At 37.0% G+C, this 25,879-nt stretch overlaps 2 protein-coding genes across 2 annotated transcripts; one reads left to right on the forward strand and one right to left on the reverse strand.

Annotated features, from left to right (window-relative positions):
* The first annotated feature begins 2,141 nt into the window (after positions 1 to 2,141).
* On the forward strand, positions 2,142 to 10,829 carry LOC141623713 (serine/threonine-protein kinase VIK-like). The gene is made up of 11 exons (XM_074439869.1): positions 2,142 to 2,668; positions 3,662 to 3,736; positions 6,339 to 6,455; positions 6,919 to 7,013; positions 8,530 to 8,650; positions 8,757 to 8,836; positions 9,304 to 9,363; positions 9,560 to 9,681; positions 9,787 to 9,872; positions 9,952 to 10,067; positions 10,354 to 10,829. Exons 1-11 carry the CDS (start codon positions 2,336 to 2,338, stop codon positions 10,475 to 10,477), a joined length of 1,329 nt encoding a protein of 442 aa, XP_074295970.1. The 5' UTR covers positions 2,142 to 2,335; the 3' UTR covers positions 10,478 to 10,829.
* Positions 10,830 to 10,987: 158 nt separating this feature from the next.
* On the reverse strand, positions 10,988 to 15,921 carry LOC141623714 (transmembrane emp24 domain-containing protein p24delta9-like). The gene is made up of 3 exons (XM_074439870.1): positions 15,256 to 15,921; positions 11,524 to 11,600; positions 10,988 to 11,412 (listed from the first exon to the last, which is right to left on the reverse strand). The coding sequence occupies exons 1-3, from the start codon at positions 15,679 to 15,681 to the stop codon at positions 11,268 to 11,270; spliced, it is 648 nt and encodes a 215-aa protein (XP_074295971.1). The 5' UTR covers positions 15,682 to 15,921; the 3' UTR covers positions 10,988 to 11,267.
* Positions 15,922 to 25,879: the final 9,958 nt, after the last annotated feature.

The following is a 25,879-nucleotide window of genomic DNA, read 5'->3' on the forward strand; positions in this document are numbered from 1 at the left end:
CTAGTTGTTGGAGTCGGGATTTGAATTTTGAGTCGGTTTTTGGTCCGGGGTCGGTTTTGACTCTAGTTAGTGTCATTGCGACCCCATCGTCATGCATTAAACACTCCAGGTACTTTTGAAAAGTTTTGAATTGTTTTATTTTCGAAATCGTTTTAAGTTTTTCGACGTAAAGTTGTACACAAACTGTCGATCAAACTCTGCGATTCCTAAGCATGTTGTAGTCCGATAATCTTCGGGTGTTTGTTGGAGTCTCAGTAGATACTGGGTATCTACAACGGTGTCAAAGCGAAAACAGATTCTGAAGCAGCAACAACCGTCGCGAATTATATATCTGCCAATTTCTTCATAAGTTTAGGGGCAACGATTTCACTAGGATCACGTAAAAAAGTAGAACCTGTAGTCTCAGAAAACACCCGCAAGGCATCGTCAAAAGTAGGACCAACATTTACAATACCAGAAGGCCGTAGGAGCTTAGCCTGCAAATCTGCAGACTGCAAACGGGACACCAGAAAAGCATAGTGTAAAACATCTCCCGCAGCATAAACACCAAGCCCATCAAGATGAAAAGGGAATGTAGCAAGACGCCACTGCCAATCCCCAAAACCAGGTCCAGACGCGGTGACAATACGTTCCATGCTAGAACGAAGGGCGACATCGAAAGGAAGATGGACCGAACCAAACACACGGGAGGAGCAAGTACGAAGAGAGAAATAGAGCTTAGAAATACCAGTACAAGGTCTAAGCAGAAGCAACTCACATTGCAGGTCCTCAATCCTCGCGACTAAGTCTATTGTTGTTGTTGTTGTTGTTGTTGTTGTTGTTGTTGTTGTTGTTGTTGTTGTTAGTTGTTGTTGTTGTTGTTGTTGTAGTAGTAGTAGTAGTAGTAGCAGCAATAGTATTAAACTTAGTAAACACGCCATATTACACGACCCATACTCGGCTTATGCCAAAATCCCGACTCAACCATTAATTAATTATTTTATTCCGTCTTACAACATATTTATTTATTTAATTAATATAATAAAACATGTTTTGAAATATAATTTATAAATCACATTTTTACATTTCCACCGTTGACTAACCCATTGACCAAGTCCTAAAATACGGGGTATTACAATATGTCCCTAGTTTCTTGTTCGAATCAGGCGTGTGACCTACCGTTGGAAATTTAAGAACATAAGATTTCATCTCCATTTGGCCTTGCGTCGATAAGACCTCTATAACTCGAGATATACTCGTTTGAAGTTACCCTTGTGAAACTGAGTTTTCAATTTTTCATTTTGACTCTTGTTTGTGCATGTCAAGGCTTCAATTCTTACTTTTGCTTGTTTCTCTTGACTTTGTACTTATTCCCTTAGCTTACCTTTGGCTCTCCTTCTTCACCTTGGTTGACCATGGCTCGGGTTTGACCCCTTGACTTTGACTTGTCTATATCTCGATCTCTGACTTAGTTTTGGCAAAATGATTTCTTCTCCTCAAGTCACCAACATAATACACTTACGCAAACCTCAAGACATATAAGCCAAAGACAATTGCAGTTAACCAAAGTTACGACCAAAACGGGAGGCATATACAATGATTCATGCTCAAAACCGGATATTTTAACAAGTTTATTTAACTAAAACAACTTAAGGGTTGTTTGGTTGATCAAGGAACTTAATTTTCCTAGGAATATGCAATTCATGGGAATTAAGTTCCCTCATCCAATTCGGGTGAATTTGGAAAAGTTTTTGTTCTTCATGTAGGAATTAAATTCACAGGAACTTCCCAATGACCAATGAAAGAGTAGGTAAGAACTTCCTATATCGTATGGCGTTGGAAGTTCCGAGAAGTTTCTAATTCCTACATTTTCCAAAATTTCAGCAACCAAACAACCCATGTTTTTCAAAATAATGGGATTTTCCAATGCCTATGTTTTTTAAGTGGCAACCAAACGACCCCTTAATTAACCCGACACAATTTGACTTTATTACATAGTATCAAACTTATGGGGTTGATTTGCTATCTTTTCCAAAATAAAAATTGAAAAAGATTTTATCTTAATTCCCATAGTTGTCACATATCACGATGTTATAGACTCTGTAGAGAATTCTATTCACGGCCTTTTCGCTATAAAAAATGAATGTCCAAAATTGACCCAAATAAACTGGATAAACATTTGACTAGTTCCCTCCCAGAAGTCACAAGTTCCGAAACGTAATTGACAAAGTACGAAAACGGAAGAAACGGAACAACGGGCAGATACAATCACACAACCCTTCTGCGCGCCCTCTTTTCCTTTTTCTTTTCCTTTTCCTCTACTCCGACTTTTCCCCCACCAATTCGATTCAATTCAATGAGTGACGCGGAGGATACATCGCCGGAAAACTACGCTAGTAGCGAAAGCTCGGCGGCTGTGGAGGCGATGACGTCTTCTCCGGCGCACATTGAAAAGAAGAAGGATAGGGCGAGAGTGAGCAAGACGTCGGCGATACTATGGCACGCCCACCAAAACGACTTCGTAGCTGTCCGAAAGCTTCTCGAGGAAGATAGCAGTTTAGTCAACGCTAAGGATTATGATAGCCGTACTCCTCTCCACGTTGCCTCCATCCATGGCTGGATTGATGTTGCCAACTGCTTAATCAACTTTCATGCTGATGTCAACGCTCTAGATCGCTGGAGAAATACCGTATTCTTTCTTTCTTTCTTCCTTTTTGTTTTGCGTGTATACCATCCGGTTTAGTCAAGATTCATGCCTGGTGGCTGGTACGATCTAGTATTCTAGTAAAGCTCGCATTCATAGAACTTGAACCCGGACCCTTGGTTAAGCTAGAACAATCCTTACTGGTCGATCTAACTGCTCATGGATATTTTAATTGTTTTACTATGGACATATTGTTTTAATTTCCTCATTTGTTGTATAAGGAATATAACCACCAATTACATTTTTGCTGACTTGAATGCTCCACTTTTCAAAGAGAACCGTTCCAAATAATTTGATGATCAAGTATCGATTGCGTTAAAGGTGGTTTGGCATGTGAAGCCGAAATCAATTGAGGTCCCATTTACGAATCTTACGATTGGGGAACTAAGAGTCAAATAACAAGGGGTAGAAAAAAAAACTTGGAGGAAGGTGATTGAAGAAAGCACAAAATAGTGTTAGGATCTTGCACTCGCATCTTATCGTACTAATCGTAGTTTGGGGTATTGTTTTGAGTATCTTGACCGCATGTGTAAGGCCTTTTAGAATTCTTTTTTTGATTTTAATGTTATTTACTAAACTATTTATCATTTTGGCGCTCACTTGAAACAAATTATCATCAATGTATCAATGTCATCATCTTTTGAGATTTGAGAGGGTAAAGCCATCACTTCAGGTGGCGCCTCTAGGCCTATGTGAAATTTTGAAAGAAAAAAAAAAGACAAATACCAAAGCACTTTCCTCAAATCTCAAAAAGTGATGACGTAGACCCACCATTGGTGAGAAATAGTTTCAAGGGACCGCCAAACCGTTAAATATATTGGTAAACAACTTTAAAACAAAAGAAAAAAAATCGGCCTTATTTGCCTTTCATGTACATGTAAGGTTAATTGTTGTGTTCACGCTGTTCTTGCATTGCAACTGGTTCATATACCAGCTGAATTGTACTGTAATTTATGGTGTACCTTCACTATGTGACAGCCTCTAGCTGATGCAGAAGGAGCAAAAAAACATGAAATGATTGAACTATTGAAGTCTTGTGGCGGCTTGTCTTACGTAAGTTATTCGTGACTGAAGCAGTGTCTTTGCTCAACTTTGTTTCATTATCTCGTTGACTTTTTGATTCAAATTTTTCTGTTGGAGTATGTATTGGTGCTGTCTCATACTTAATAAGTTGGTCAAATTATGCTGTGTGTTTGTCATCAATCACATGGACCACGTTTCTTTCACTTTAATGAGCTTGTAGTCTTGAACTCATCTTTCTCGTTAATGTTTGTGTTTGGATAACATTTGAGCAGGGAAGGGGATAGAAGGAAGAGAAAGGGAGGAAAGGGGAGGGGAGGGGAGGAGGAATGACGCAAGGGAGGTTTCCGTCCACATGTTTCCTATGATTGAGGGTTTTTTATTTGTCTTGAAGCCTCCTAGTTTCTAAGCAAAAAAAGGGAATTTGTATCCCTCCCTGTCCCTCCAAATCGATCCATCCAAACAAGTCCGGAGGGTTTAATGTGTTGTATTTCCTTTAGAAATGGTCGTTAGGCCTTTTTTCTTTTTTTTTGGCAAGAAAAAGTTGGGCAGGAAGCTTTCTCATATATCAGAACTTGTAGTCTTGGCAAGAAAAAGTTAGGCATTTTTTCATGTATATTCTTTTTTCATTGACATAAATAATTTAGATTTGAGTGACACACCTGATTGAGTTGTTGAACTCTAAAGTTTGTGACTGCTCTGCATTGTCATTTACCAGAGGCCATAGGTAATAAGGTAATCTGATGTATTTATTTGTGTTGGTCAGAGACTTGGGGTACCCTAATATCCTCCGTAATGACTGTCAAAAGAAAGTCCAACTAGCAGGTGAAAAAGTGTAGTTGCAGGCAATAGAGAATATGATGAACCTTTAAGAATATGGTCTTGTTTAAATATTCAGCCATTCACTAATTCGATTCATTGTAACAGTTTTTTATCATCTTTCGAGTCTGTGACTTTTCAAAAAATATAATATAAACTAGTTTAGATCCCGTGCAATATATGCACGGTATTTATAAAATTTTACTTACTCAGTGGGTCTTATGAGAGACCGTCTCCCACTAATTTAGTGGGAGACATAATAGGGAAAAAAGAAATTCCGTGTGTCCCTCACCCCATCATGTGAGAGGTCTCTCAATAACGCTTTTGAGAAACCGTCTCTTCGGAGTTTTTGTGTTACTTTTTAGTGTACTCCGTATTATTTATGGATTTTAAATTGATAATTCACTTATTTTTTATGTTTCTCATCACTTTATTTAATTTGAGCAATAAAAATTAAAATTGTAAAAAGTCATGAAATGAATATTTTAATGAAAGTTTTCTTTTTACCGAGAAATTAATGATGTTATTTTTAAAATATTTTTACTATTAACATTTTTTGTCCAACTTCTTATCATTAAAAGTCAATGAATTTTTATGTACAATTTTTTTTAAAAAAAATATGCAGTTTTTTATTATCATATGATAATGGAGATAAATTTATGTATAATGTGAAATAATATAGAATGTTTTAAATATTAAATTTATTAAAAGATTGTACCATTAAAAGATTGTGAGATACTATATGATAAAAATACTACATTTTATTTTAGGATATATTGTTTAGGCGGGAAAAATAAGAGTTTCACCTATTCATTTAGTAAATAGGGGATTTGTCAGCTGTGAGAATGTGGCCTTGGTCGTCTTTTGCATGACATTCGCCCACCTCATTGACGTCAATAACTAATAATCCAAAAAATATGGTAAAGTTTTGAGAGTTTGTCACTTCGGTGGAATGAATACATATGTTGCTTGAGGAATGGCCTTGAACCTTAACTTGTAAATGTGTTCTCGTGTGCTGCTACATACAACTTCATTTCAGTTTGTATTTCTGATATGTCTGCGTATCAGTGGCGTATCTAGGATTTGTTCATGGGGGCTGCGCTTACGAATTATGAGCTAGCGACAGAAACTTGCACTAAAAATGTTAAAAACATCAATAATAATTTTTGGTACTACGAATAAATTGTGGTAATGAGTATAACTCGTGGAGTCAAATTAATGATGTTAAATATAATTCATATTCTCCCATTTGAGTTTTGGAGAAAAAAAAAAAGGAAAAAGGTGGAGGCAGTCTCAAATTTGAAAATTGAAAGAACCAAAACAAAAGAATAAGCAAAAAGTTAAAAAAGAAGCAAAATTACAGCGGTGGGACTCGAACACGCGACATACAACACTTTTCTACTATTTGCCACTGCACCACAAACAGCTGAAGGGTATTTCTGCCTATCATTATAATTTTATCCTGGATGAATTCATACTCTCCCATTTGAGTTTTGGAGAAAAAAAAAAGGAAAAAGGTGGAGGCAATCTCAAATTTGAAAATTGAAAGAACCAAAACAAAAGAATAAGCAAAAAGTTAAAAAAGAAGCAAAATTACAGCGGTGGGACTCGAACACGCGACATACAACACTTTTCTACTATTTGCCACTGCACCACAAACAGCTGAAGGGTATTTCTGCCTATCATTATAATTTTATCCTGGATGAATGGGGGGTGCAGATGCACCCACTGCACCCCTGTAGATACGCCCATGCTGCGTATGCATCGTATTGATATAACTTCTGCGTATATTTTGAATAACGTATTTTCTTTGCAGGGGCAAAATGGAAGCCATTTTGAACCAAAAGCTGTGTCCCCTCCTCTTTCAAACAAAGGTGATTGGGAAATAAATCCATCTGAGCTGGACTTTTCTAGCTCCGCAATGATTGGAAAGGTGTGATACTCATTCCTAATAATTTCTGATTAGAAATTATGTTCTCCAAACTGTTATTTCCCTAATAATTTCTGATTAGAAATTATGTTTTCCAAACTGTTATTTCTTCTAAGTCCCTCATTGAATCATAGTGATCAGAATAATGATACAGTAGGTAACATATGAGTTTAATGATTTTAACCTCCATGACAAGCAAATATCGGGCTAAGAGTTTTCTGAAAAGGAAAAGTAAATAAATGGTTGGGTCCTTTGGTGGGATTAAGTTACCCACGGGAAGCAATTAATCATTTGAGCGTTTCGACTATCTGGTTGTTTGTGCAGTCTTGTTGATTTCGTCTTTCGATCATGCCATTTACTCCGTTGCTGTTTTCTGTGTTCGTGACTGAAGTGACTAATTTTTGTCTGGGCAGTTGTTGGACTATTTCTTTTAATATATGGCTTTGGTAATACCCAATCTTTGCAGGGGTCATTTGGTGAAATTTTGAAGGTACATTGGCGGGGAACTCCAGTTGCAGTCAAACGCATACTTCCATCTCTTTCAGATGATAAGCTTGTTATGTAAGATCATCCTTCAAATGAAACATGGTTCATACTGTTTGATAATATTATTTTATCAACTACAGCCTTAAGATAGCCTAGTATAGCATTTCCCATTACTCTTTTAGATATATTCAATAGTAGGAGTTCCAATCCTGTTTGCTTTCAGAATACAACTTTTAATAGTAGTGATTACTCATTGGTGTTTTGTCACTAGAGCAGCCAGTTAGGCATCTACGACAAAAGATAAATCCACTTCAGATAACCACGCCTCTGCTAGGCAGTGTGTGGAATGGCCGAGAGAGCGCGGATAGCTTCTCCACGCTCACGCTCTCCTAAACTCCTAAGTAAGCCCTAAACAGAAAGGTGCTAGACTAATTGTACTAAACCAGAACAAGGATTAGGCCCCGAATTGGGGATCAGATGTTGGCGAAATTCCAGTTAAAGCAGACATTTAGAAGTCAATTCTAACATCCGGAATCATACTTTAAAGCATAAACCCCTAGGAAATAGGCTTGTTTTTAGCTTACATTTAAGAGATGTCCAGTAAACAATTAGAAGACATTTGTAGAAATATAAACCATACCTTTCTTAGGGTGTGGGGGAATATAAATAGAGGAGGCAAGGGAAGGAGAAGGAGATGGAGGGGAGGGAAGGGAAGGGAAGATGAATGGAGCAAATTCAGTTTTTTTTTTTCTCAAAATCTTTCCTATGTTGGAGGAATTTTAATTTGCCGTGAAGGTGGACATATAGGGATTCATTTTCCCTCACCTCCAAATCCCTTTAACTTCATTTTGCTAACCCACAAATAATAACAACATTTTCCCAGTGTCTCAAGGCTCCTGCAAATTGTGCAGGGTAAGGGGGGTAAGGGGATCGAATGTAAGCTACCTTACCCTTGTGTTAACAACATAGAGAGACTGTTTCAGATGATCGACCCAAAATGGTGATTGTGTCGAGAATTAGATTGAATGACTGCTACCTCACTATAAAAAGAAGCTTAGCTAATTTAGTGAGTCATTTTGCTTTACTCTGGTATAAACCAGAACCAAATAATAATTAGTCTTTGACTTCATTCATTTTGATAACCAAACAAAGGGAATTGCCGTCTTCCCTTTCCCTTCAAGCACTTTCATCCAAACAGAGGTAGTGAAAGAAAGTATTATGTGTGAGAGCAACACTTAAGAGTTAATAGTTATTGAGATACCGAAACTCTATTCTTAAGAGATAGTGAATATTTCTTATGTTGCTTGGACTCTTCCTAATTACCTTGCGTACCCGTGTCGGACACTCGACACTCGGACATGGGTAAGACACTTGGACACTTTATTTTAGACCAAAAAACGATTTTTTTCCATAATAGAGACGAATCCGACACTTGGACATGCACCCGTGTCGGATACTTCTAACCGAGTCCGAGCAACATATTATATTTATTTAGTTTCATAGATCAGCAAACGATGTAAATAACTTTGGATTGTTTTGTGAACATGTGTAAACTATCACCTGATTATTTTCTCCAATATTTATTCTTTAGTCAGGATTTCAGACATGAAGTCAACTTGCTAGTGAAGCTTCGTCACCCTAATATTGTTCAATTTCTTGGAGCTGCTACAGAGAAGAAGCCTTTGATGTTGATCACTGAGTTTTTGCGAGGGGTAAAGTGTGATTGCACATTCAGCTGAATTTTGGTTCTCTCCATCAAAATAGCTTGCATGTGAACATTGTTCGTTATTCTTATTAGTATCCTTATTTCGATGATAGGGTGATCTACATCAATATCTTAAAGAAAAAGGAGCTCTTAGTCCTGCGATGGCAGTTAATTTTGCGATGGATATTGCAAGGTATCCTGGAGTTAAATGTGGTTCTGTTCCGCTAATTTATTAGATCATGGTTGAGAATTATGTTCAGTTGTTGCAAAATGATACGGTAAAATTAAGGATTATTGATAACAAGATGTACAAGCGAATTATCTGCTAGTGACTGCAAAGATAGGATGGAAGGTACTGAGTGCCTTTACTGGTAAGTAGGCAAGGTTGTAGACTTGGAGTGCTGCTGAAGCCTTTAGCTTTCTTTTCCCAGGTGACAGATGCAAGTAAAGCTTGTTGGTTGATGTATATGCGTGAATAAATTATGGCTTCGTTAGGCACCAGTCGCTTAAATATGTGTCACTGGTGTTATCTTCTTGTGTGGTTCAATGGTGAAACAGATTGCATGATTAGTGTCTTTTACTCAGCTAGTTTACTCCAAAGATCATTTCAACTTCAATGTGTCTAATTCGATAATCATGCGCCTGATTTTTGTTTGTCAGGGGAATGGCTTATCTTCATACCGAGCCGAATGTCATCATCCACCGAGATCTAAAACCAAGGTTAGTGCATAGTTAACTTCTTTTCTTAATAAGTTTTTTGAAGGGGTTAAATGCTCTCTGAGAGGCGAGGGATCTAGACTTGCAACAATCTAACATGTTGCGTGTAGCATATTTGTATTCGATTGTTTGAACTTTGGATAGATGTTTCTGACACCCATTTTGTTTGACTACTGGATGACTTTGGCCTTGTTATCAGGAATGTCCTTTTAGTCAACTCAAATGCGGACCACTTAAAAGTTGGAGACTTTGGACTTAGCAAGCTCATTAGGGTTCAACATGCTCATGATGTTTACAAGATGACTGGTGAAACTGGAAGCTGTAAGTAGCCATCTTGCTTTGAACCAAATGAGATCCTGTTGTGTACCTGTGATCATTATTGTTGGATTCAGTTTTAATTCTTTTTTATTTTCTTTGTGAAAGCAGACCGTTATATGGCTCCTGAAGTCTTTAGGCATCGTAGATATGACAAAAAAGTTGATGTTTTCTCTTTTGGCATGATTTTATATGAGGTGAGTTTAGATCGTGATTCTTAAGTGCTAAATTAGTCATTCAGTTCAGGTTTCTTCATCATGGTTTGTAACTTCTCAGATGCTTGAGGGAGCTCCTCCAATGGCGGCTTATGAAGCATACGAGGCGGCAAAATGTGTATCAGAAGGTCGTCGGCCGAACTTTGGATCCAAAGGATTTATCCCTGAACTGAAAGAGTAAGTTGGATGTTCACTACTTCACTATTCCTAGATTTTTTACCCTGTTTGGCTGTTTGCACCCAAATATACTGGTAGTTTGTTCATTTTTCTTTTCTAGTGCTGAATTTTCTTGCCCATTATATTAAGTTGGGATAGTTCCCAACTGAGTGAACCTATTGTTTGTTAGAAAGCTTATACATGTTGGATCCTGGTTAAATCTTATTACTTGAGGAATGAATAAACTAAGTCAGTCGACATTTTACGTAACACCAAATCACCGCCTATGAATGTTCACTCATTACAGGTTAGTTGAACAGTGCTGGGCTGCTGATACGAATACGAGGCCTTCTTTCTTGGACATACTTAAGAGACTTGAGAAAATAAAGGAACAACTTCTAGGAGATCATAACTGGCACTTCTTTTCTTGATTCAAGATGTATGCCTGCTTCATTGACCACATTGTGGGTCAAGGTACTGTTTCAAGCCTGACAGCGTGCCTAATCCCTAATCTTTGTATATATGAAAGATTTGGAAAACTGTTTTTTGGACCCTCTTATTATTTCGACAATATTGATATTTAGCTAGGACTTGCATATTCTAGCCTACACGACCTTGAGGGTTCGGTTTGTGTCTGATCATGTACTGAAATTTTGAAACCCCTTTTCACTGTAAATGGCATTATTCTTGTTCAATAGATTTTTCGGTCAGGTGCCGTTTGTAAATGTTGTTTGTAAATGTTGTACTTGACTGGTTTGGAAATATACCATTTCAAGTTTGTCTTGTGGGAGTGTTTTTCTCTCTATGATTCTGGGTTTTTTCATCAAATTGGCGTGTGCCTTTGTCAAAATTGTCTTCACAGTCTCGGGTGTTGTCCTAGCAACTAAGAAACATGATTTCAGATTATTGCTCTTAATTAATCTTCCATTCATTATCTCGAGTTCTGTCTAAAAATTCACACTTCAGTGATTTTTCATAAATGTATATAGCTTTTGACAGTACAATGAACACCAAGAAATTTTCAAAGACTAGAGAGCTAGAAGTTTGTCAGAAAACCCAGTACAATGTGGTCGTTGAGATTTTTTCGGAGAATTGGGACAATTGTAATTGTGTAAAATGCACAAGTTACTGTCGATTGACTATCCGAGGACATTTTGCTGAGAGCAAGACTAGCGAATTTTACAGTACAAAAGGTGAAAGCTCTTCAGAGGTTGATCTATTTCAAAGTAGTTTTTTTCGCTCAAAAAAGGTCTTTAAGTGCCATACTTGCAAGCCTGCCACTGACAAGCAAATAAACAGGGAAAGTAAGCTGAGCCAATACATTCTAGAGTTGGTTGATCTGTTCAAAGCTTGCATCTCTTCTTCTCTGAAAACACCATCGGCCATAACAAAAGTTAGAAATAGCAATTTTTGTTATAGCGCTAAAGGTGCTCTACAATGTCGCATTTCATTTTACTGCGAGAAAGAGAAAGTTCACCTATCACGAAGATAAAACATTTCCTCATGAATGGAGTTTATTGTATCCAACAGTTTCTTCAATTCCAGCTCCATAACCTGGTCAAAAGAAATACATTCTTTCAGTTTGTTTGTTAACAAAAAAATAAATATAAAAATATTGAAGCAACCTCTTATATGAGGACAACAGCTTCATCTTTGTACGTGTACTCCCCCAAATACTTCAGCAGATTTCACTCTGTTAAAAAAACTGAAGTAAATTTTTGTTTGTAGGTAGTACACTACCGTTTGGTACTTAAATCCTTCCCGTCATTACTACCCATCAAGAGAGAAGCTATCATCCTACTCAATGATTAATCGTAATTCGTAATGCATTTGCGATAATCCCTTGCGTATAAGGGTAACTCACCCTTCTTCACCCTATGAGACTTCAGAATTCCCATAACACAAGTCAAATATGCTCTCTATTTTAATACTCCCTCCGTACCAGACCAATGGTAACACTTACCTAATACGGCCGTACCACACCAATGGTAACATTTCTTATTTGGCCCACAACATTACCAAATTATCCTTATACTCATTTGATATTTACATAAAATGCCACTACATACCCCACCTATCAACTCACAATTAAATCCACAATTACATACCCCACCTATTTTCTTCCCTCTTTAGTCTTTACCCCTTCTTTTACCCTCTTTTCTTAAAAACCCCATTTTTTACTACGTTACCATTTGTATGGTACGGAGGGAGTATTGTTTTTCCCTAATTTCTCATTCCTAACCCCCTAACCCTCATTCCCAAAAAGGGTGGTGCTCATTCATGGACGAGTTTTACTCTTTCATGGACGTCAATGACTCTTTTGCCCTTCTCATTTTTGCATCTCATTCACCCTGTCAATTTACGAAAAACAAAAACAAAGAAAACACCAATTAGGTCCCCGCCACCGTTGGCCGTGACTCCCTCCACCACCGGACTCATCTACCACACCTCATCATTGTCGCCCACCAGCCACCCCATCACCATTGTCACGTCGGCCGCCGTACCACCCGCCATCGCCATCGCCATCACCGTCTGCTCACTCGCCGGCATTTCAACCTAACCCCTTCAATAATGACTAAATCAATTGAAGAAAAAGGCGGGCAGACATGCAATAATACAAGCCTTCGTACGTCTTTGATCCTCAAATTAACCGAGTAAATAGAACGAGTCAGACATAAATTAAAACTGCTAACCAATGAACCTTTATTAGCAGATGGGAATGATGGGATCAATAAGGGAACAAAGCAGAACAATAAAGTGATGACACCGAGTTAGCTAAAATGTAGATGTTAAGCAGTAAAGCTATGGATATGTCCATATAGATGAACATGAACTATCGAACTTTCCATTCACATAAACATCATATAATTAACCATTTTGTTGCAATGGAACTCACTGGGGGGGTGCAATGACAAAAGACGTAACTACTTGTTGAATTTGAGAGCTATGATTCATAATTGGAGGATTTTAGGAGTTGATTAGGGTTTAGAGACAGAAGAAAGGATTTGTTATTGAGAAGGGTAGTATTAGGAAAACTTATGACAAAAAGTCCAGGAAAGAGTCAAACTCGTCCATGAAAGAGCAACTACGTCCCAAAATTACACAACTTAACTATGTGTAACCTACATACAGAAGGTGAATAAGATTTTAAAAACAGCCTTTACAGTCAAATAACATAAATAAGGAAAATGTATGCTACACTCATGACTCAACAACAACATTACCTCAATACCTCAATGACTCCTGCAAACTATATGCTATATAATGAGGGAAAAACATTAAACGGTCCTTAAAGCCATTTTGTTTTAGCTAGTTAAATTCCAAAGCTAATAGATTAATCACCATGAATAGTGACTCTATTCTGAATAATTCGTAATGACCAACTCACATGGTATAAAATGCTCTAGTTACGTTACAAAACGCTTATTACAAAAAGTGTTTCACGCCATTGTTATGTTGTTTCCTGTTGCATAAAGCCCTTCCAAAGTCGGTTCAACTTTCAGCCCATAAACTGATATTTCAAAATAACTTTGTGATTGAACTGATATTTCAATGACTTAATCTAGACTACTGAAACATATTTGTTTGCTAAAGAAAATGTCATTCAAAGAAAATAAACGCTAAAAACATGGGAAATTAACTCAAATTTCAGATTTTAGGAAGTCGTCTTGCACTTAAATCACTGATATGGCCATACAGGACGCGACCAATTACATTACATGAGTGACATTCCTAACGCCGAGCTTTCTCGTCCATTAAATTATCTGCGACCAATGCCAGATTTATATACCATGTGTACACGCATTTCACATGAAAGTTTCCCCTATAGGACATAGATGCCCTAACTTATGTTGCTCGGACTCTTCATTATTAGCTTGCGTACCCGTGTCGGACACTCGACACTCGGACATGGGTAAGACACTTGGACACTTCATTTTAGACCAAAAACACGATTTTTTTTGCATAATATAGACGAATCTGACACTTGGACACGCACCTGTGTCGGATACTTCTAACCGAGTCCGAGCAACATAGGTGCCCCTAACAATTACCCTTAACCTTTGGAAATATGAAGTTCAAACCTACCTCTCTCTTCCCCTCCACTATAAAGCACAACCACTGGTATTACACCCCCTTGATAGAGACTAGCAGTAACAAGTCAACTAAAAAAAATAGCAATCGCCACTAGAAGGTGAATTGTTTGTAATATGAAGTGGCAAATTACAAAATCAACATAAAATACCTCGTTGCTGTACATGTCATACTACCACTAGAGGAAAATAAATTCAGAAACAAGTTTCTGTTTCCAACTGAGGTGTACAGCACGAAGTGTAAGAGACCCAAATTTTGGAATCATGATTGACCAGCTTCATGCTTCAGCTACAAGAGCCTTTTTTGTTTAAGGTTGAAAAATAAAAATTAACTGAATAACGATGCTAGTGGGTAAATTATGTAAAGCCTCTTAGAACACTCAATCCCCAAAACAATTGTTGTTGGTTCAGATATGCTACATGATTAGAATAAATCAGTAGCAGAAGCACAAGGTATAGAAATGGGATTCTATTTCCTGCATCATATTCCAACGAACAAATCTTTCACCCGTTTTCCAAGGGTAAAAAACTGAGAGCTAGAATGGCTTCTCCTCTCAGATCTTAGCAAGAGTAGTTGCCAGACTAGCCACCACGTATTAGGTGACAATTTTGCAGCTCCTGTGATGATATTTGTTTTAGTAGTTTTGGTGCGAGAGAGACTTCCTCATACTGAGACTACTTAATACTCCCTCCGTCCCTGTAAGTTGTTTACCTATTTCATTTTAGGGTGTCTGAGTCAATTGTTTACCTTTGTATTTTAGGAATGTCTTTGATGGGTAATTTGATCCTCCACACTCAATTTGGTCCATTTGTCGTCTAATAATTGCCCCCCTCCCCTTTCATTGATCTTTATGCCAAAACTGAAGGTAAACAAATGACCGGGAAGGAGGGAGAGTGTGAATATCATTAATTCAAGGACTCCTCTATCTAATCTAATCTAATCTAATCTAATCTAATCTAATCTAATTGCTCGATAGAGGCCTTTACATGGAAGCACATCTGGTCAAATCTCCCGCAGGTCAAGTCAGGTGAGGTCAGGTTGACAACTAAAGAAGACAAATAAGAATATGAAGAAAGAAATGGTAGAAAAGAGAAGTAGAGTAAGAAAGAATAGTTACATCAATGGAGCCCTTTTTAGCAACAGCTCCCCAATCCTTAGCAGCAACACCAGTCTTCCAATCAAAATCAACAGTAACAGTGGTTGGTGGATTATGATCCTCACTCCAAAAACAGGCCATGTAATCCCCGGCTTCGACCGCTGTAAATGCGTAATGTCCTGCCTCCACCTTATCAGCCGAATGATAATTACTCCCATACGGCGACGTCACCCGAACAGTCAGTTTGTGGGTGTCGGGCAAGGCTGTTCCTGTTCCTTCATTGGGATTGACGACGTGATATTTACCGACGCTCATAGAATTGCTCTTCACGTCTTCTGATATGCATTTCGTGTGTCCTGATTGTAGATCGAATCTCAGGGATTCCAATGTCTCTATCAATCCTATTATTATTATTATTACTATTACTATTAATTTGCACCAAATCATGGTTTTTGCCCTAATTGGTTACGTCTCCCTCCCTCCCTCCCTCCTCTCTTGATGATTTCTCCGAGGATACCTCGCAGAATATTTAGATGGAGAGAAGAGGAGATGGAGACACAGATTGAATATTTGGGGAAATTAATAATAATATAATACAAACATGGAACAGTGTAACTAGCTCATTGGAACATGAGTTGTTTCACGATGACGTGCTCTCTTCTTATTCGATACTTCTACGTTTCATCCATTTCACTTCCGTCTTTCAATTATACTCTTTCCCATTCTTATTAAACTTTCTCCAATTCCTTTTTCGAATTATTCGAATTACTTTTCTATTTCCCTTTTTAGAAAATTTTGTGTATTTCAAATTTAATTGTATGTGGATTAGTATATTTTCCTTAATCTTCTTGTGCTAAAAGAAAAGGTGAACGTTATTGAGTTATACTCTCCATTTCTTTTGAATGGAGGTCATTACCTTTAAATGATCGGATCTAATTCTAAATAGATTGAATGTTTGTAAATATATTTGAGTAGAAAAAAGTAAATGAATGAAAATGAGATATATAATATAATATAGGTGTATTAGAGAGGAAATGGAGAGAGAAATGGGGAGAATCCAAATTGGAAGTTATTAGGAATAAAAGGGGTATTAATGCTTCACCAAATAGTTATATAGTGGCAATATAAGAAAATTTTTTAATAAGGCAAATTTAACGAAAATAACCCAACCTTTGTCATGTCTTCTAAAAATAACTCAACCTTTCAACTTAAACAATAATAATCTAACCTTTGCATTTTCGTCACAAAAACATCCCATTGCTCAACTAAATTGCATTTTTAGCAAAATAATACTTCCTCCATTCAACTCCACTCTACCATATTTCTATTTTCATCCATTCAACTCTACTCTACCACTTTCCAAAAAAAGAATGCCAAATGACCCTTTTGTCCTAATGACAACATCTTATTTACACAAATTGCCACTAAATAGCCCACTAAGTTTAGCCAACAAGATTTAATAAAGCAATTTGCACAAATCCATTTGTACTTTAATTAATTGTTTATTGTTACCTTAATACTTGTGCATTTTACAAATTGGTAGAGTGGAGTTGAATGGAGGAAGTAGTATTTTGTAAAAAAAAAAAAACCTTTTATCAATCCTTAAAATCTGATGTTAAGTAAAAAAAAGTTTAATTAAAAGTATTTTTTTTTATATTTCTATAAAAGAAAAAAGAAAAATTAAAACACACCATAACTTGACACTCATAAATTTTAGAGAAAATGCACGCGGTGCCCTTGAAATTTCGAATTTTGCCCGAAATACCCAATCTTTTTATCCGGAAAACTTGAGAGGCTATAACTCGTGTTTACGAGGTCAGAAAGTGGCGATTTATTTTTTTTCAAATTGATTATCTTTTCAAGAACTATGACTTGAAAAAAAAATTGTCGAGTTTGGAGTTCGTGACCAAGAGATATGGTCATTCAAAGTTTGTTCGGTAAAAAAAACTTTAACGTACAAAAACTCCTAGCCACGGGATCCAAATACGATATTTTTTATTTTCAAATCGTAGTTCTCGGAAAGATAATCGATTTGAAAAAAAAAATATCACTTTCGGAACTCGTAGACACGAGTTATAGCCTCGTGAAGTTTTCCGGAACAAAAAATTAGGTATTTCGGGCAAAATTCGAAACTTCAAGGGCACCGCATGCATTTTCCCTAATTTTTAACTAACTCAATTGACGAGAAAGCCGGGAAGTAATGAACATTCATCCACTTGACGGTACCATATAAAGATTACATTAGCAAAATGAACTCCAGACAGAATTTGTGGAAGTAAGAAAATCACTAGAAAAAACTTTAAAGAGCAAACCTTTTTTTTTCCTTCAGAAAATATCAAAAAATCTAAAATTTTTGATTTTGTTTATTTTTTTTTTGTAAAATATCAGATTTATTAAAGTATTTTACAAAATAACATTCCTTGATCTGCTAAAAATGTAATTTAATTAAATAATGGGATGCTTTAGTAACGAAAACATAAAGTTTGGATTATTATTGTTTAAGTTGAAAGGTTGAGTTATTTTTAGAAGACTCAACAAAGGTTGGGTTATTTTCGTGATTAGAGGGGCAAATTTAACGAAAATATCTTCTTGACCTTATTGCTAATGTTGGCAAGACTAATATCTTCTTTACGGGAGTCTTACATTCTGTTAAAGCTGCTATTCTGCAAGAATACTAATTTTGCTCAAGGTGATTTCATTTTTAAGTACATGGGGGTGCCTTTGCATGTTTTTAGGCTCTCTACTAACAAATTTGGCATGTTCATTAGCAAAGTTAAATGGGCTATTTGGCATTGGTCTTATAAATTCACCACTTATGCCGGAAAATTCCAGCTTCATAATGTTGTTATTGTAACATCCCAACTATCTAGCCAAGATAATTGGAGCGTTACCATCTCGGTTTCCCGAGGTAAGGTTTCAAAACTCCAATCAAAGAACAGTTTATTAATGTAAGGTTTAATGAATTACATAAGCGTAAACAAATGAATAAATAAAATACAACTCGTGACATCTATACTCTTCTAGCCAACTAGACTCGTCTCGTGATATCATCAAGCTCGTCCCGTCTCCCGCGTACTATCCAAACAACCTGAACATAACCTGCTCCCCATATGACCAAAGGATATCATATGGATCGACACAGGCCACCCCAAGAGAGCTAGATAGGTGACAAGACACAGACACACAAACGTCAGTTTCCTTAAATAATTAAAGTGTGACTCGACTCGAGTGTGTGAACATGCAACACGGCCATGATAAGAATGAACCACCATCAACAACCACCACCACAGTACCGGGACACGCCCAGACAAACCGACAACCACAATGGTACCGGAACACGCCCAAACATACCGATCACCACACTGGTACCGGGATACGCCCAGACATACCGATAACCACAAACAGGTACCGGGACACGCCTAGACGTACCGGATCCGGAAGCCAACCGGATCTCCTGCCAGACGTCGTGTCTCAACCACACGCGTCCCTCCAAACTCAAGTCATCAATGTGCACATCCCTCTTGGAGTGGGAAGCACCAAGAGGCGACTCAAGCGTAAGACGGTCTCCCAACCGTCTTACGTCTCCAAAACAAGTAACCAATCAAACCACCATGTCCTCCAACATACAACACAAAACAACAAATACGATATACGATATAACATGCCAATTACCGTCTCACTCAATGCAAATTAATGATAAAGACTCATTTTGTAAATAAATACAACAATGAAACTGAGTAGGATAAACCTACCTTTTAACAAGCTCCATAAGCAAACCCGATCCAATAATAACCCCACTTCATAAAACCGTCATCTAATTAAAGTAATTAAATATATTTAATTACTAACTAATCTAATCTAATTAAATTAAATACGTAATTAATTAATTAAATAAAACTCGTCTTAAGCTATTTAAATTCCGCCTCATACTCACACCCGACTCCCCCTTACGACCACCACCTCTGCTGCCACCGTGGACCACCAACACGACCATGGTGGTCCACGGCCAGCCCCAACAACCGCCATAACACCACACCCCACACATGTACACACACATATATGACTAACCCGTCAAACACCACCATTGTAGCCACCACTGTGGGCCACCACCACCACGGTGGTCACGACACAACACCCCCCTCCAAGACGCCACCAGACCCGACCCCACACCCGATTAACCCACCACAAACAGCCGCAACAACCACGACCACACTACACCATGAACCAACTTGCACCCCCCCCCCCCTTTTTGCACCTAAAACCGCCACCTATAGCCACCCTACCCACCACCACTAACCACTATGCGACTCCCCTCTCAACCCCTAACCTAACCACCCCACAACCAGCCCATGACACGACCACAACCAGCCCTAACAACCCCGATACAACAACAACCACAACAAACATAAGCAAGACAAAACAGTCCATACACCCCTTTTAGACTCGATTTTCGACCACCATATCCACCCACTCCACCAACCAAGATCACCACCGTAATCTCCTTACAACCCCCAACAACCTCCACCCAATACCACCCCAAGTCAGTCACGAATAGAGGGTTAAAAATCCGTCTTAAGACCGTCGCACAAAACAGCTATAATCCTAGATCTAGTTCGGTGAAACTCATTTTGGGTGGTCAACGGTGGGTCAACTGGGTGGTCAACGGTAGTCTAAGGTGGGTCAAGGTCGAGGCAGATCAAATAAAATAATATATAAGCTAGTGAGACGGTCTTACCTTATGAACTCGAGGCGGAGGGACAAATCTCTTCTTTTTCTTCTCTTTTTCTCTCTTCTTTCTCTCTAGGATTTTGGTGGATATTGTGAGATTGTGTTTGGATAGGGTTGATAGGTGGATAAAGGTATATAAGGTGAGGTTGAAGTATATAACGTGGGTATAGTATACGTATATTATACATGTATCGTATTACATATTATTATTATCATTACAACTTATTATTATTATTATTATTACTACTATTATTATTATCATTACCATCTCATAATAAAAATTATTATTTTATTATTCCGTCTCAAATGTAACTCGTATAAATACAATATAATATTATTTTACAAAATATAAATACGGAGTATTACAATCTTCCCCCCTTAAAATGAACTTCGTCCCCGAAGTTCGCCCATTCTCTCATTTTCTCAATTCTTATCATTGACTCTCATGCACTCTCTCTCGCCTCACATGCTCGTTTACCGTATACGCTCCTTTATAAATATCACACTCATCCCAAAGTTTTCATATTTCCTCACATTCCGTACTTTCTCTTTCCTTAATTTCCAAATTGTTACATTCACTCCCCCTAAAAGAGAACTTCGTCCCGAAGTTCAACTGTCCAACCTCAAAATGTGGTCTCCTATGCTCGTTACTAAATTCCACAAATGGCTATGTTTCAGGTTCCATGCTCTAATCCCACTCTAGAAGCCTCTTTAAGGCCCCCCCTACAAGCCTCCCAAAGGTTGAGCGCCAGGTCAAACCCACGATTTCAATCTATAATCCCATAAATAACTCCTAACTCATGTTGGTTATATGTATGCGTATATATCATGGGGTATAACTCGATTATTATTACATATCTATATCACGTCAGATCTCGTACATTCACATCTATGCAATTCAAGACACCAATTATGCAGACTCGATGGAACAATCAATTAATGCAAAATTACTTGTAATATGACTCAACAATGTTCAACATTCCCATTTCTGGACATCATGCCACGCATATACCATGTCAAATCCACTACGTGATCACACACACGTGCTTCCATATCCGTTCTTATCCATCATCACCACTTCCGCTTATACGGAAGACCACAATCATTATCATGCGATGACCACTATGTGACACATAACTTTGCATTTTCATCTTACTTATACACAATAAAATCACTTCAATTAACACATGTCAATTAACAAATTTCATTTAAATTTCACTCTTAGATATCAAAAGCCACATAATACGGTCAAACGTAAACAATTCACAAGGTCTTACCCATATGGGGTCAACTTGTTCATCCGACACAAACCAACCAATATAATCACGAAAATAAGGGTATACACTCTATATTTGGTCGAGTATCGACCAAACAGGGATCAAAGTAGACCACTCGGTCGAGTGTAGGAGGCCACTCGGCCAAGTTCGGCCAAGTAGGCGACCACTCGGTCGAGTACATGGTGCACTTGGCCGAGTGTCACCTGGGCATGAGGTTTTCATTCTTAAACTCGGTTCCAAACTTCCATATTTCATCACACCAATGCTAATAAACTCCGATGGTGATTAATACACCGTCAAATAACTAAATTCAAACACAAACTCTTGGCCTTATAACCGTCATTATTACACAACTAAGATGAAATATCCGAGACATACTACCAACACTATACACTATTTCATGGATAAAACCTAACCACTCAAATGGACATTACAACAAGATCACGATGCATACCCCCTGACGCTTTACTTGACGATTGGGAGGCAACTTTGCAAACAACATCTATACTATCACCGCTAGGCCAAAATCTTACTAACTACTCTCACTCGTCGTGCATGCATACTTAAATTAAACGGTTACCCTATATAACATCAACAATCAACTAGCTTAACAACACAATTTACCGCTCCCCGAAAACCGACTTTCAAAGGACAACCATCAATTACCATATCACATGTGTACACTAAGTTTCAAATAGTCTCGTCATTCACTTCTTACTACGGCTTTTACTAGACATCTTGTACCCTCAAATCTCATTGATCACCTCAAATTCCATCTAATAACCTCTTATATTCCTATTTCATGAATTCTTCTTACCATCTTTCAATTCTCGTCAATCCTTGAATCCAATTTACATATTCCCACAACTATGAACAACCCAAATTATCACTTTAGTCTACCCTTAGGTATCTCAATTACTTTCTCACTATTCCACCATTCAAATTTCATTTATTTATCACCCAAATTTCCAAGCCACATACAATGATAATATCTCTTAACATGCAACCCAGACCTCACTCACTACACTACAACATTGCATCCCTTTAATGGCATTTATCTAACAGCATAAAATAAAAATGCCACCTTAGTTATGCTTAAGGTGGCATTTAGTATGACAAATGAACTAAATGCCGCCGTAGCCTAATTTTGCTTTCGCGCCTATACACTTGTCTTCACCGCTCTTTTACTCCCTAACTTTTAATTACCTCTTCCGCAAAATAAAACACTCTTAAAATCATTTTACAATTCCTAAATACCACACCTAAACCCTAACTTCATTTTCTCGATCGATGGTTTCTCCTTCCAGGTTTGCTTTTCTCATCTTCATCCTTTTTAACAATCAATCATATGCCATCTATTTACCTATTTAATTTGAACTATTTTGTGCTATTTTGTCAATATCTAATTCTAATCAAACACTTGCTTAAATTTGTTGCTATTGATTTGAATAAATTAAAGTGAGACGATTTTATTGCTTGAATTTTGGGTGGTTAAGCATGTATGATGTCTTGGGGGTTTAGATTTCGCATGATTTGGGAATTTTTTGGGTAATGAAATGATTAAGAAGCTTGTACGGCAAGATTTGATCAAATTGATTTCGATTTCGAAAAATACTATTGTATAATGTGAAACTTAAATTGTTGTTTTTTGTAGTACCCTTTGTAGCTTAAGGTTGTTTATGGTAGTTTCGAGATTAGGGACAAATTGCGGGTTTTCGAAACTTGGTATGCATTTATGCCTTGTATATGGGTTTACAATGTTGCAGCACTAACTTTGTACTAGATGTCTTCTCTTTAGAAGAACATGTTTCATTGCTAAGAGAATAAAAAATATGTATGAGATACTATATACTTTCTTCGTCCCAATCATTTGTTTACCTTGATTAAAATATCCTCACAAATAATAAAAAAGGTAAACAATTGATGTGGACGGGGGAGTAAGGGGATAATTTATGTGAAGAATAGGAAGAATTATAGGAGTTTTGATATGATTGTGTGAAGAAAGTTAAAATTATGTGAAAGCTGGAAATTTGTTTTTCAGGATGCAACCTCTTTGAGTGTATGATTATCAAATTCTAGTGCGACTTGTTTATCTGTATATGAAAGGATTAAGAAGCTTGTGTGACTTGTTTTCTCAAAGTTGTTTTTAGTATCTCTTAGTTTTTTTGTATAAAGTGCAGTGTGATTCGTGTAAGTTTGATAGGATCTTCGCTTCATTTACTAAGTATAAGCCTTATTTTTGGGGTTAGGTGCTGTTTTCTTTTTATAATTAAATAGGAGAAGAGAATGCATATAAGGGAAATGGCCTAATCATATGAAGATTGGCTTCTTTCACCAAATTCCTATTTTGATTGATCTTTTCATTAATATAAGTCACTAACTGGCTATAAATAACCTCCCCCTTTATGATGTTACTTATATGCGAGTGAAATAGCTTTAGAATTATAAATAAGGACGAGCTCTAACAGAAGGCATAACACCGTTAGAACTTAGAAGCATCGAGTATATGATAAGTCTGACAACTTGAAAAAAATAGTGGTTCACTAAAAGAACAGAAATGTATTTTAATTTTAACTTGATGAAAATGAAACACTTGCTGCTTCATGTTTGCCACATACTTCTAGTTAGTAGACAAATAATCTTTGACATGTTAAAAGTTTATTTAACTCGTAAACTTGTATTTATTTTTATAAGAGCAAAAGCCGAAACTGTTACATTAATCGAATTTTTAAATTCACCTGTGTTCTGAATTTGGGAGCTTTGCTTTTGAATAATTACGGCTTTTGACGAATTGTTGCATATGTTTACTTGACTTGGTGGTCTGTTTCTTGCTTGAAAGGGGTAGTGGTGACTGATTTACCATATCTGGAATTTACCGAAGAACAAAAGGGTAAAGTTTGACTGGAATAGTTTTTGGCAGCCAGTAGGGGGTGAACGATCTCAGCTTGCTCATTTCATTGGTACAATGGCACGAAACCCTGCTTTATGCTCTTTGAGTTATCCTTCTGATTGGAGACTAGTTCCACAAGTTCAAAAGAATGAACTTTTTCAAATAGTGAAGGTGACTTATTTGAATAAGAAGTAAAAATGCTTATTATTTATATGAAATATATTTTCCTTATTGTATTGGTTTTATTGTTTCAAATTGGACCGTCAAAGTATATTATTCCAAATCCTCAAGCTGAAAAGTACGTGCTGCAATCAATGGGAAGAAAATGGAGTAATTTCAAGGCTGAACTAAAAATGACTTCTACGAACCCAATCGTGAAAATGTAAGCAATGTGTTGAATGCTAAACCTGGCAATATACCATGAGACCAGTGCATTTCATTAGTTACTTACTGGAGTTCAACAAAAGGGAAGGTATGATTTGAACGTCTAACTTTGTTATTTTCTTTAAGAAAGTAATAGAGGTACTCCAACATTAATGAGTTATGAACCTGTGGTACAACCATTTTTTTTCTTTTTTGGTACTGACATTGTATACGAAGTAGCGAAAGAAATTTGTTAAGCTTCTCATATTTCTCCCTTAATTTGACTATTATTGTTAAAGAGGCATAAATTATATAATTGGTTTATAGGTTATAGTTAGTCATCTGATTTGTTCAGCTTAATAATTTGGTTAAAATGGACAGGAACGCAGTGTTCAAAATAGACAGTCGTGAGTGCCAAGTTATGGCACACACTGCTGGATCGAAAAGTTTTTCGTGCATCATTGAAGAACAGGTTTGTGATTTTTTCCTACAGTCATAATTTATTAGGTTAGAGCTTATATGTTCATAATAGAGGTGATTTGTCACATGCTTTTTTTTACCAGACTGTTGATGGAGTAACTCCATCCTGAGCTCATGTGTTCTTGGAGACTCACAAAGACCGAAAAACTGAACCTGCTCCAATGGATGAAAAATCAAAGCAAGCGGTGGTGAGAAACATGTTCAACTCTTAATTTAATTAATTGTATGTTTGATTAAGAGTATGTTTGAAAAGATAAGAATTTTGGTCTGATAATAAGAATACTTTGGTCTGAACAATGAAGCTGAACATACTCCAGTTTTTGGAGTGCGAGCTCAAGAAGGTGAATGATAAATTTGCCAAGCTATAAGAGGACAATATTGAAATGCAAAGAAAAACGCAAGAGGACATAGCCATGCTAAAGATGGCTTTATTTGGTAGAGATATCTTTCGTAATGGTACATAGTCTACGTTGCCGCTATCTTTCACTTGTTTCATACGAAATAGTAAGTCTTTATCATAGTAGAAGGATGTATGGTATTTTGGGTTTGACAAAGCAAATTTAGAAATGGTTGTGCTACAAGAAATGGTTATGGTACGAGAAACGGTTGGGCTATGTGCTGCGAGATCCAGGCAGGAAGATTTTGTGAATGTTCCATTAGCTATTAACTTTAGCATTTTGATTTTTGGAATACCAAGTTAGGCTGAGGTAGCTTTTTTTTTTTGGTGCGAAGGCTGAGGTAGCTTTTGATAAGGTGTATTTAATGAATTAAGTTATTTTTACAAAAGCCTTTGTAATGACAAATTTTATAATCAATATTATATATGATATTTCATTTTATATGGCTATGTCTTTTTTATTAGTTACAGGTACTTTTTATTTTATAAATAACAAATAGACAAAAATTA

The sequence above is a fragment of the Silene latifolia genome, chromosome X (assembly GCF_048544455.1).
Source record: "Silene latifolia isolate original U9 population chromosome X, ASM4854445v1, whole genome shotgun sequence".
Taxonomy (NCBI): Eukaryota; Viridiplantae; Streptophyta; class Magnoliopsida; order Caryophyllales; family Caryophyllaceae; genus Silene; species Silene latifolia.